General features: G+C 35.6%; 1 protein-coding gene across 3 annotated transcripts in view; it reads left to right on the top strand.

The window, feature by feature from the left end:
* Nucleotides 1-13,177, top strand: part of ARAP2 (ArfGAP with RhoGAP domain, ankyrin repeat and PH domain 2) — a 194,361-nt gene that overhangs the window by 168,984 nt on the left and 12,200 nt on the right. For all 3 annotated transcript variants that reach the window (XM_053901630.1, XM_053901629.1, XM_019414532.2), the window contains 4 exons: nucleotides 601-740; nucleotides 8,191-8,273; nucleotides 9,346-9,381; nucleotides 11,315-11,378. In XM_053901630.1, coding sequence (XP_053757605.1) covers nucleotides 601-740; nucleotides 8,191-8,273; nucleotides 9,346-9,381; nucleotides 11,315-11,378 — 323 coding nt within the window. The remainder of the gene's footprint in view (nucleotides 1-600; nucleotides 741-8,190; nucleotides 8,274-9,345; nucleotides 9,382-11,314; nucleotides 11,379-13,177) is intronic.

The raw sequence follows: 13,177 nt of genomic DNA on the forward strand, positions 1-13,177 counted from the left end.
TTGGGCTCTGAGCTGACAGCTCAGAGCCCAGAGCCTGCTTCGGATTCTGTGTCTCCCTCTCTCTCTCTCTGCCCCTCTCCTGCTCATGCTCTGTCTCTCTCACTCTCAAAAATGAATAAATGCTAATAAATAAATAAATAATTAAATAATTAAAAAAATAAAAAAACAGGTGAAATTAATTTTTACTAATACAGTTTATTTATTTTTTTTCTAATACAGTTTATTTAAACTCACATTATCTAAAATATTTTATCATGTCATCAGTATTATAAAATTATGATATTTTTACCTTTTTTTGGTACTAAAACTTTAAAATATGGCCTATATTTTATACTTATAGCACATTTCAGTTGAGATTAACCACATTTCAAGTGCTTATTAGCCAGTAGCCAATTGAACAGCATAGGCAGGCCTGTATATTATAAATAGATGTAAATACCCTGAAACATCGTGTTCCCAGAAATTAACTGTAGGCTTCTTAATGGTCAGAAACAAATTGTTAGTTTGTATTATCAAAACTGAAAATACAGATTGTTTTGTATTATACTCCAAATAAATGAAAATGTACCTAACTTACAAAAGTAATGTTGTACTTTACAGAGAGGAGGGCCCTGGAAAGTATCAAAGAAGGAGTCTTGAAAATTAAAGAAGAACCATCTAAAATACTGTCTGGAAATAAGTTTCAAGACCGGTATTTTGTTTTACGAGATGGGTATCTCTTTCTCTACAAGGATTCAAAGGTAGTTGTGTATTTAGTATTTGAACCCATGTGTGTTTTTGTGTGGGTATTAACATTCTCATTTTATGTCTCTCTCAGTCCTCTCTTGGCAGTCAAGCCCTGTGGGAAACAGAACACATAGTAAGCTGATGATTTCTTGCAGCCTCTGGGATATGGTATTAATACACTGAGTAACACTGTGAAGAACTTCATATGACCTTTCTGAGCACTTCTCATTATTTTAGTGCAGAGAAGTCCTCAATATATACATTATATATAATATATATCATATGTAATATTATATATATATATAGCAGCATGCTCATCAAAGACTTCACTAAGAATATTAATAGGCAAGTCCCAGATAGAGAAAAATATATTCATAGTACATACATCTGAGAAAGAACTCATTTTCCGAATATGAAGAACTCCAAATCAACAATAAAAAGACTACCCAATAAAAATTGGAGTGAAGTGGTGAATAGATACTATGTGAAAGAACATGTAGGAATGGTCAATAAACCATTGTAATGAAAGTGCTCAACATAATAGTCACCAGGGGCATGCAAATTAAAACCGTGCAACATTGTTTTCACTGATTGGTATGACTGAGGATGTTGATTAATTAAATTCCTCATAAATTGCTAGTGGAAGGGTAAGATCACACAGTTACTATATAAAACCGTTTGGAATTTTTTAAAAATATTCATACAGCTACCCACGATCCAGCCACTCTATTCCTAGGCATTATGTTCACAAAAGCATTTGTTCAAGAATGTTCATAAGCAGCTTTACTCATAAAACCAAAACCTGGAAACATTCCAAATGTTTCATCATCAATAAAAGAATGATACATTCATACAATAGAATATTATTTGGCAGTAAAAATTAATGAAAAGTAATGAATGTAACAACACAGATGAATCTTTAAATCCTTGTTTAGCAAAAGCAGCTTGATACAAAATCGTACCATATGAGTCTGTACACAGGAAGTCTAAGAACAGGCAAAATCATTCATGATGATAGAAGTCAGAAAGTGTCTACCTGAGGTGTGGAGAAAGGTTGTTGCAGAAGCAAGATGATGGAGACAGGAGGGATCTTTCTAGGGTGATATAAATAAATATTCTCTATCCAGTTTGGGTGATTATAAGAATGTATATAGTAACGTCTCTACTTCCTTGAGATTCAGGTAACACCTATGCAATTCTTTTAAATGTAGAATGACAGCAGGATCTAAAGGCACTTTTTTATATTGAATTATCAAATTCCCTTGGGTTCATATCGCTTGCATGCTTTAGGAGTGTGGTGGTTCCCTGTGATGTGTTGTAGAGATGTATAAAGACAGACCAGACGAGTAACATCTGTTAATAGTTATGAAGAAAGGATTCTTAGGCAGCTTTCCAAACCTCTGTGATCTCATTTTATTACGGCTTCTGTTGAGCTCCCCACATGCTTTGACCGCTTTCCCTGCATGTTCCTCCAGCAGGGAGGGCTCCATGTGGGCAAAATAAATCTGAGTAGCATTCCTCCTTTGATTAGGACAGTGGATTGTCCAGGCGGGAGCGGCGGGGGGGGGGGCTTCCCTCACCCCTCTCTATTCAGAGAGCTGTAATACATACTGTACTTGAACTCTCCACCTTATTATGCCATCTCATAGACCCAGCAGGGAGTCTGTGTGGGTATCAAATGGTTATTATCTATTATCATCCTTCAGTTTTTCTAGTAGAGGAAGAGTGGAGTCTGCAGAAGTAAGGCACAGAAGAATTTGGGGTTATGTGAACTGAAGACATCAGATTTCAAGGTTCATGAACTTTATATTTGTGTTCGTGAAAGTAAATTCAGGACTACACAGCTGATTATTCTAGCTGTCTAGAACTGATTCTGATTAAATTTTCTTTGGTTTTCTTCAGTGGGTCACCCACTTTGATCTTCATTAGACTGACTTTCTTAATCTTTGCCCTTCTATGCACATATGTTGGTTAAGTGTCACTCTTAAGTGTCCTGCTTAGGGTATTTAAAAATGAACCTGAACGTTTTAGTCCCATTAAGGAACCAACAGTTCCATTGTGTAGCAATGGGACATTGCTAGAAACAGTTAGTAGTTGTTAATAGTAACAGCAGTGCAATCATAATGGCAGTGACTAACATTCAGGTGGTTACTTTATAAAAAGCAGAGTTCTGTACATTTCACTTGGAGTATCTAATTTTATCTTTATAATAACCCTGTGAAATTAGTACTGTAATTATTCCCACTTTACAGATAAAGAAATGGATCCTACTAAGGTATTACATAACTTGCTCAACATCACATAACCAGTAAGCAACAGACTCAGAATGCATTCCCAACTGTCTGACTCCAAAGCCTCCGTGTAAGGGGACTTACCAAACAAATACAAATTTTCCATTATTTTAGCTCGGTGGTTTTGCTGACAGACTTTTATTTAAAGAGGATAAGTCTCTTTCATTTTAGCAGTACCAAATATTCCTAAGTATGACAATCAATACAGTTTGGCTTTTTATAGCGTTTTCCCCCAAGCTGATATCAATTTAAAAATCTGCCACAGGAAGCTTGTTCGTGGACAAGTGATTTTTTTTTCCAGACATTGGTTTTGTGAGATAATGTCATATTGTTTAACAGAATGCATTTTAAGAATTTATATCTTTTTGAAAGGATCAACCTTCTCAGTCTAAGATAATTCATATAAATTGGTAGAGAGTGACAGTATCAAGTTTAAAAGAGTCTAAACGACTCTTTTAATGACTCTTTTAAACGACACTGTCTAAAAGAGTGAGGGGGGGTTGACATAATTTTGAGATATTTCTCATTTTTCAAGCTTTTATAAATTGACAAAAATTGTGTATATTTATCTTGTACACGGTGATGTTTTGATACAGTGATTACTGTAATCAAACTAATTAACATATCCATTACCTCACATAGTTATCTGCTGGCTCTGTGTGTGTGTGTGTGTGTGTGTGTGTGTGTGTGTGTGTGTGTGTTGAGAACATTTTAAGATGTACTCTCATCAAATTTAAAGTTTGTGGTACAGGAGTATTAACTATGGTCACCACACTATATATTAGATCTCCAGAACGTTCATTCTGCATAACTGAAACTTTATACCCTTTGACCACTGTCTCTGCATTTCCCCCAGTCCCTGGAAACAACCATTCTACTTTATGCTACTATTTTGACTTTTTTAGATTCTACCTATAGTGAGACACACTATTTGTCAGAAAGACACTGAACTTTAAGGACACTGAACACATTTTGTTTTTATAACAGTGACCTCAGGTTATGGAATTATAATTACTGTGCTTAAAAGATGTGTTTGTACATCTGTTGGAATAAATTAATGCAGCTGATACTTTTAATTTGCACATTCAGGCAAGCAGAGGGGACTCGACTTACAGTTTTCCTTAAACTATCATTGTTTTCAACACATGATTTTGTGTGGCTGGTTATTTTTTCATGTTGCTGGTCTGTCCCTTTTAATATTGATGGTCGAGTCATTGGCAATGTTAACATTTCAAATTATTTTACAGTAAATAAGCAATAGTGCAAATCTCCTTATTTGAATAAACATTTGGCTCTGTTTTTGACAGTTTTACCATTAATATGTGTATGCTTGTATATACTTAGAAAATGATTTACTGACAAGGAGGTAGAAGTTACAAATTGAAAAGTGTATTTAAAAGGACTACGTGTTAATTAGAGATAATTTATGAATGCTCATTAACAACAAATTAGGGTAATACACAGGGGAAGATATATTTTGTTTTGAGAGTTTACTCTGCACAGAAAATGTTAATTAAAATGTTTTCAGACTTGATTTACATAAAAGGTGATAAGTTTCAAAGAATATTACCATTATACTGTTAATGGTGTGAAAAAAAAAAAAAGTGGGTAAGTGGGGGGGTCATTAAAAGTTTCATGCACTAATAAGCAAACTCCTTTTAGTGCAAGAATAATTTCTTAAACACACTAATTTAATTGGCTTAGTTAAAAACTTTGTTTTGAATTATAGTGCCTGAGTAACACATTAGAGACTTCCTTACAGCCTAGTATATTGAGCTTTTTGAAGAAATTCTCCAGAAAATCCACATACCAAAAAAGAGAATTGTAATAAACCAACAGTAAAGTTACATTGCCAAATGAGATTTCTTTTTATAGAACTTTCCGTTAGTATCCTTGCAGTTCCACTTTATGTATATTTAAAGACTGAAACTAAAAAAGCTTCTTTCCACCATTGCTGACTTCCACACAAATTCTGTCATTAGTGGCATAAAGTAATGAGCTTACATGTCAGGAGTGGCTTGAGAATCAGTTGTATGACTTCAAACTCTCTATTGCCAAAAATACTTCAAAATGTAGGCAGTCCTGGCCCTACTGATGTCCTGTATAAACTAAGACTACCTGCTTCATCAGATGATAATAGTGAACATTGATCTCAACTGTGCAACTCCCATTTTCCCCATACTCCTGGAATTACTGCCTCTCACCCTACCTGGCCACTTCCGTTGAGGCGGAGTCCAAGGGAACAGGAGTCTCTCAACTATGAGGAGGGACATTCAGCTCAGGTCCAATCCAATGTAGTCTCTGACAGAGATGGCCAGGAAGCTCCACTACTATATATAATTCCTAAATTCTCTTTGCTTTGACTCTTTCCGACATGAAACAGTTACTGCTTTAGAAAGCTACCTCACTGCTCTTTATTAGACTTCAGTGTTACACCTTAGCATTCAGTAAAGTAGCACACTACAAAAAAGTACCTCAAAGCCAGTCCTCAGTCAGAATTAAAAGACAAAATACATAAACTACTAGAAAATGACCTCAACAAGAAGTCAGGTTTTTATGAAGGAAACTACAGAACTTCACTGATAGAAATAAAATGTATGTAAAGTCTGATATTTATCTATAGGTTTAATGTACTTGTTTTCAAAATCTCAAAGGAATTATTTTTAGAACTTGACAAAAATGATACAATAATCACCTCAAAGTGTAAACAGATAAGAATATTTGTAAACATTTTGTTGATAAAAAACAAAATAGTTGTGTAGTATTTTGCATCCAACTGTCATGGTCTACAATAAAACTAAAATAACTTAGATAATATGATCCTGGCATAAAAATGAACAGAGATAGCAGTAGTATCATAAAGTCAGGTAATTAAGAATTAGTTTTGGGGGGCACCTGGATGGCTCAGTCGGTTAAGCATCCAACTTCAACTCAGGTCATGATCTTGCAGTTCGTAAGTTCTAGCCCCACATTGGGCTCTGTGCTGACAGCTCAGAGCCTGGAGCCTGCCTCGGATTCTGTGTCTCCCTCTCTCGGTCCCTTCCCTCTCACCTCTCTCTCTGTCTCTCTCTCTAAAATAAGTAAACCTTAAAAAAAAAATTAAATATTACTTTTTTTAAAACACACCATCATAAATGCATATCTACAGATAGGTTTGTTTAATAAGTAGGGCTGGGATACTTGTTAATTTTTTTTAATTTAAATTCTTGTCTATATGTATATAAAATATATATTCTAGATTAACAAAAGAATTAACTTTAAAAATAGCAACGCTTCTCATTACATGGTCATGCAATTTAGTATTTGTCAGCTTTCAAGTTGAGATATAGTTAAGAAAGTTCAAAAGGAAAAAACCGTATACTTGACTCATAATAATAATAACCGTAAACAGCGAGCAAAATTATTGAAAACAATTTGTGTAGAATATTCCATTTAAAAAGATAAGGCAGTTTTTTTCTTTCACATATAGAGAAGTAATTCAGACAAATGTGTAAAGATAGATAAATTGTTGACCAAATCAAAAGTGAAAATTGCTAATGAATGTACATATGAGTGTATGTTTAATTTGAAGTAAATGTACCCTATCAGTTTGACCAGAATCTTACTCCTGTTCTTAGCCTTTGACCCAGTGATTTCATTTTTAGAAACCTCGCCATAAAAAAAAAAAATCCACAAATATATAGTTTTTTAAATTATCTACCATGATGATAATAGCAAACATTGATCATCGTGACTAGGAGTAAATTCATCATGGCCTTATCACCACTAGTCACCCAAGCATTCTTCCTGATAATCTTCTTGCTTGTTTTTCCTTTATGCTTCTTCTGTATTCTCCTGACCTGTTGTCTCTATGGAAGGTGGTTTATAATTTTATAAACATATTTTCCATCCTTTACTTCTCAGATTCGACTGCTTTCATGAAGACGTCATAGTAATATGTTAACTTGTATGGAACCTAGTACTAATTTCAGCTAAATGTACTTTGTACTAAATTTCAGCCAATATTTGCTAAATGGGCTTTTGTGTACTGTCTTAGAATTCTTACAATTTGTCTATATTGCTGTGTCTCTGAAGCAATATGTTCTAAGTCCATAATAACAGCAGCTGTAATTTATTGCACACTTTTTTTAATGATGATTACTGGACTAAACAGTTTATAGGCATTTGTCTTATTTAATCTGTAGAATTATCCTTCACAGTAACCCTTTCCTTAGTCAATAATAACCCTATGAAATACTATTTTTATTGTCCCTCTTTACAAACAAGAAGAGTAAAGTAATGTGAGGTCACAAACTAAGTAGCAAGCCAGATTTGCACCCAGGTTTCTATATCTCAAACCTCTTGCTCTTAGCTATAAATGCTATATGCCTAACAGTTTAAAATAAGAGATTGCCTTCAGAATTTTTAGGATATGGGGAAAGCATGTGTTAATAATTATTCCTGTGGCTGTTACCTTTATGAAAGCTATTTCAGGTTATCCAAGGATGAGTAATAAAGTGGGTGTGGTTTGATAGAAGTTATGATGGTCTGTGTTCAGGATTTTTGAAAAATAGTGGTTACAGATAATAAGTATGTTAGGATGTGTATGGAGAATAATTGATTGGGTGGATGTAAATTATTTTAATAGTCTGCTTTCATGAGTTATTTGTGAAAAATTCTATTAATATGGATACTTGAGATAGTTCAATATGTACCCATCAGGGTTCACAGTATGTTTTCCTTCATTGTTAAATCCAAAAAGTACAGAAGGTCATAATGCATTTGGTGGCAAAACCTAACATGAAAGTAGTTGCCTTAGTTATATGAATACAGGACACTGCCCTAGGTAACACTGATGGAATTATACCATATAATGCATGTTGTGGTTTTAAAATTAAAAAAAAAAAATTGAAAAGTAATTCTGATATATATCTGGTCCTAGATATTTTGAATCAAAAATTGTTTTTGTGTATGCATATATCCACTTCTGTAAATGTACATGCGTATCCAAAGTTTTCTATTTAAATCTATAACATTGTAATCAGAACAATCTTCATTCAGTAAAAACTTGGTGTTACATCCGTAAAACATTGGAGAAACTAAACAGTTCTAAATCCAGTCATTAATACTCCAGGAAAATATAAAGGTATTTTGAAAATCCATTTAATTACAACTTACTTTGTTTTCCTTACAGAGTAGTAAATATGAGAAAATGTTTTCCCTCAGTTCAATGAAGTTTTATCTTGGAGTGAAAAGGAAAATGAAGCCTCCAACAAGGTAAAGTTTGAAAGGGAAAGGTTTTTGAAGAGTAAAAGCTATAGGACTATTTGTCTATTTAAGGATTTGGAGATCAGAGGCGTTAATCAAGCTTTTTATAAGTTAAGCTTTAGACAAAATCTTTGAGCTGTCACAGACATGGCAGGGGGCCTGTTGCAGATCAAGGGAAATTATGTGGGCAGATAAAAAAGCCTGTTTCCACTGCAGTCAAACCCCTTGGTGATTGCATCTCTGCTACATAAAGCAGGAAATCCCCAGAAGGTCCTGTCTACTGAAAAACACATCGGTTTTTCTCCACATTCTGTTTCTTGATCAGTCTCCCAACCTGGGGACATAAGGAATGTTCCAGGAAATTCTACACTCAGGAAAACAGCCTCTTGATGCCTAGCTATGTAGTTTGCCCTTTTCATTTTGCCAAATTTGGTAGTAAACCCACAGCACATAGGTAGCCGAGAGCGAGTGGACCCCACTTATAGTGTCCCCCTCTTCAACATTTGAATCATGCCAGCATTTGGTTTATTCCAATACTTCCTATCACAGTTTAATTTGAATTGCTAATTACATTTGCAAGAATACTTTTCTTATGAAACATCTTAATGAACTGTTATGTGCTTAGTTTGGGATTCTGTTACTGAAAATTTTCTCACTTTTGCCTACATGCTTAATTCTAAACCCAGAACATACACCTGTATTTCAGTTGACGTTTTCTTAATTTCTCGCAATATCAATAAGACAATGTATAGATCCTCTTATTTTGGCCATTTTCCTAGACATCTATCCTTCCTCAGCCAAGAGTATCTTCTGAGAGATTTCCCCACCTTCCCATAACATCATATAAGACTCCTTCCCTCTGTCTCCCTTCAGCGTATTTAAATTTGTAGCTGAACCCCTCATTGATCATTCACCTCTACGTCAGTCATACCCACTGAATCATCCCTCGTGGGGATCTGTTCTATATTACACATTGCCACCATTAAATATCACCTCCTTAACATCTAATCCTTCTTTTAGTTTTGTACAGTTGATATTTTTTAATATGTATGTTTATGTGTTTTTTTCCCATGTGATTTAGTTGGGGATTGACAGCATATTCCGAAAAACATCACTGGTAAGTTAACTGCTGGCAGTTTTTGGATTTGAGATATTGATAACTTTACTAAACAATGTTATCGGCAGGTAGATCTACAGATAGGAAATGTTTCACCTAAGTGAAATTAGGTTGTTTTGTTTTTGTTTTGTTTTTGTTTTAAGTATTTTTAGTCTGAGAAGAAGAAAATAGATTTGCTTCAAGCTTTAGGTCCATTTCAATCCTATGTGTCCTACCTGCCAGTGCCTCTTAAGAGAAAATATATCTGATTTCTTCCTAGTTCTTTTATGAGTGTGGAATCCCAGCTTTTATGGAATAAGCAGGCGGAATTCAGTTTCATATGAAGGAAAAGAACTAGCCAAAACTGAGTATAAAAAAAAAAAATCTTAGCCTCAAACCATTTCTTTCCATATATGTACATTTTTCCATTGATCTCATAGGATCTAGCCAGTCTCCCTAGAGACTATACTGGATGTCTCTTTCTTCAGCCCTAGCTGTGTCTGATCAATCACTAAGCCAAACTGGATCTGCCTCTTAATTATCTCCCTTATCAGGCCACACCTTCATTCATCTGCATGGTTTTATTCTAGTCATCCTAAGTGTTCTTCATGCCTTTAATTTTATTTTTGTTTTCTAGAATATTCTCTACCCAACCACCAAAGAGGCTTTCTAAATGTGTTGTGTTTCTTTCCTGCATTAAAGCTCTTCAACGAATCCTATAGCTAAAGGATAACGTGCAGGATTGTTGGCACAGCGTTCCATGAGCTTCATCTTCCAAGGCTTTCCCTTTTTTACTTACTGATAAAGCAGTAATCTGTGATTCACCATACATCCCTTCGTCCTTCATCTCTGCATGTTCAGTGTAGATAGCCCCTTTACTGAGCCTTCTTCACACTATATGCTGCTCCCATACCTCCCACTCCCATCCCCTTCCTGCTAATGTGGTAGACACAACCGTCATTCTTTCAGGTTACAGCTCAGATGCCCCAAAAGTCTGATAACTCTCCCCTCTAATCATTACTTATTTCTTCTTGGCATCGATAGTATTTTGCACACATGGGTGCAGAATTATAGAGAGGACCGTTGTTTTGGACATGGTAATGGAAAGGGACAATGTCTTTATGAGAATCTAATGAAGGAAGCATGAAATTTTTACAAATTTCATGTTGACGTTTTTTTTCCCAAATTGTTTTTCATACAGGAATATAAAGAGTATGTAATTACATTGAAATATCCAGGTCATTTTAACAACACTTAGAAAAAGAAAATTTTCTAAGAAAACTTTATCGCATCCCCAAGTGTGCTCTTTCTGTATTTGTGTCAACAATACTTTCTCTTTTTCTCACTCTGCTGTAATTTATTTGTTTACGTGCCTAGCTCCTCTAATAGAATGTGGGAACCTTGAGGGCAAGATCTCTGTTTTATATAGGTTTTCAATAAAAGGTTACTGAGTCAGTGTTATTGGACATGCAGTAGTAGTTTTTCATTTGGTTCATTTTTCATGAGTCTTGCGGGTATTAAATGTTTATAATCCTAATGATGGAGACAGTCTAAGCCTTTTTACAAAGTATGCTCTTAAGAAAATGTGCACATATTTTTCGTCTTACACTCAGAGTTTCTGGGGGAAAAGATGTGTTTAACATCATGTACATGAAAAAGTAAATGACAGTGACCTTTCTGCCTTTCCAGAAATATTGCCAATCATTCTTCAGCAGTTACCAAAGCCTGTAGCTGTATTTTGTTTAAACTAGCATATTTATACTATTATTTTGATATTGCACATTTAACAGAAGCCTGAAGCAACTTATACTGAAATACTCCCATTTTGATTGTATTAACTCATGAATCAGGAGAAACCCACAGAGGCTTCTGATCATTTAATAACTAAACAAATACACTGGAGAACAGTCTTCTGGCTTTATGAATTATGTATTTTATAAACCTTGTTTTACAGGCACATTTGTTGTGATAACTTACAAACTCAGACGGAGTGGATGGCCAGTGTCTTTATCGCCCAGGTACGACATCTGTCTCAGCTCTCCAGCCAAGTAGAACGACTGCTTGTAGGAAATGTTGGGATTTCGAAAGCCTTTTTAATAAGAGTCTTATGTGTATACTTTTATTTTCTCATTCATGTTTTTTTTTTTTTTTTTGTAATGCTTATTTTGAAGGGGAGGGGCAGAGACAGAGAGGGAGACACAGAATCCGAAGCAGGCTCCAGGCTCTGAGCTGTCAGCACAGAGCCTGATGTGGTGTTTGAACTTAAGGAGCCATGAGATCGTGACCTGAGCCGCAGTCAGATGCGTAACCAAGAGAACACCGCCCCCCGCCTCCCCCGGGCGGCCCTCATATGGTTTTTCAAACATACGAGAATCCAAATTGATCCATTACCCTTTGAAAGAGAGTTACTCTCTTTCTAGAGGCTTCTTTTTTGGTGCTCCAGCAACTCCTTACCTTTGGAGAGGTGTATTGCTTCAAGATGGTAGTGTAAGAAAGAGGGACCTGTTTACCAGAGTCCCACATTCATCTTCATTTAGAAAAGCGTGCCTCTTTCTTCTTCTTCTCCCCATGGCTCACCTACTCCCCCCACTCTAGCCTTTCCAGAAACAAGGACAGGAGCCCACATTTCTTTAATACTTACTCTGTGCTGGATACTTCAGAAGAGCTAACTCTTGTATTCTTTGTAACAAACCATGCATGACGTTGCTTATAGATGTTTGCTTAGCACCATACAGTTTAGTAGTTCAAACCCAGGAGTGCCAGAAGCTAATACCTATACTCAGTTCCCCATTTAGTCTCCTCTCTAGAGGAGGACTCTGTCTTTGTGAGAAGGGTTAATAGTCTCATTAATAGGATTGGTTTTCTCCCCACTACCTTGTCTGGCTGAATTCCCAGAAGGGCTTCCCATAAGAGCATTGAAATTCACTGGTAACGATTAAGTTGCCACTCTTTATTACTGAGGACGCACTTCCCTGTTTCTCTTATAAGTTGGAAGTTAATTCACCCCCAAGTCTGGCCCTTACTTGTTTTGAAAACCATTTTCTGTGTTCATTTAATTTATTAACCTTTCCAGTGGTTAATAAACACTGCTCTTCTCAGTCTGACGCTGAGGTTACTACCTGAAAACACATACGCAGGAAAAGACTTAACTTTTTAGAGATTTTTCCTCTTTTTTGTGCCTTTTTAGAAATTCAGATATTTAAGTCCTTAAAAAAAATGTAAACTAGATTTGAAGTGTTTTAGTAAAATTGGAACCCTAGAGTCAAAAGTATTACAGTGTCTGTGGTACAACTACTCTGATTTGTTTTTATGATTGAAGTCACTAGTCTCTGTGGTTGAAAATCAAGGTATAAATAGCCAGAAAGCAGAGGTTGCTCTCATGGACAGCTTATTCCCCCCTGCCTCAGCTATCCTTCCTTGTCCTGGCCTTAGGGATTCAGCCCAATTACTTTTCCTCTGTTCTTTCCACTGCTTAGGATTAAGGTAAACAAAAAGGCCTTCTTGGATTTAAGGATTTAATGGCTCACCTCCACAGGGAGGCAGAAAACTAGCAAATGTTGTTTTATATATATACGTGTGTGTGTGTGTGTGTGTGTGTGTGTGTATACATATATGTTAACACACACACCAACAGTTAAGTGCTTCTTACAATGAGTTCTTACTGGTGTGCAGAATACTTTTATAATATCCATCCCCATTTTCACTCCTGCTTCAAAAGTCCTTTAGATTTCACCTGATGTATCATTCTCCGAGAAACTCTCCCTGATCTTCAGACCAGTCAGATCTCAGGCTAGAGGAACCCTTAGCATTCTTTACC

This window comes from Panthera pardus, unplaced genomic scaffold, assembly GCF_024362965.1.
Source record: "Panthera pardus isolate Hobbes unplaced genomic scaffold, ASM2436296v1 HiC_scaffold_13, whole genome shotgun sequence".
NCBI classification, from domain to species: Eukaryota; Metazoa; Chordata; class Mammalia; order Carnivora; family Felidae; genus Panthera; species Panthera pardus.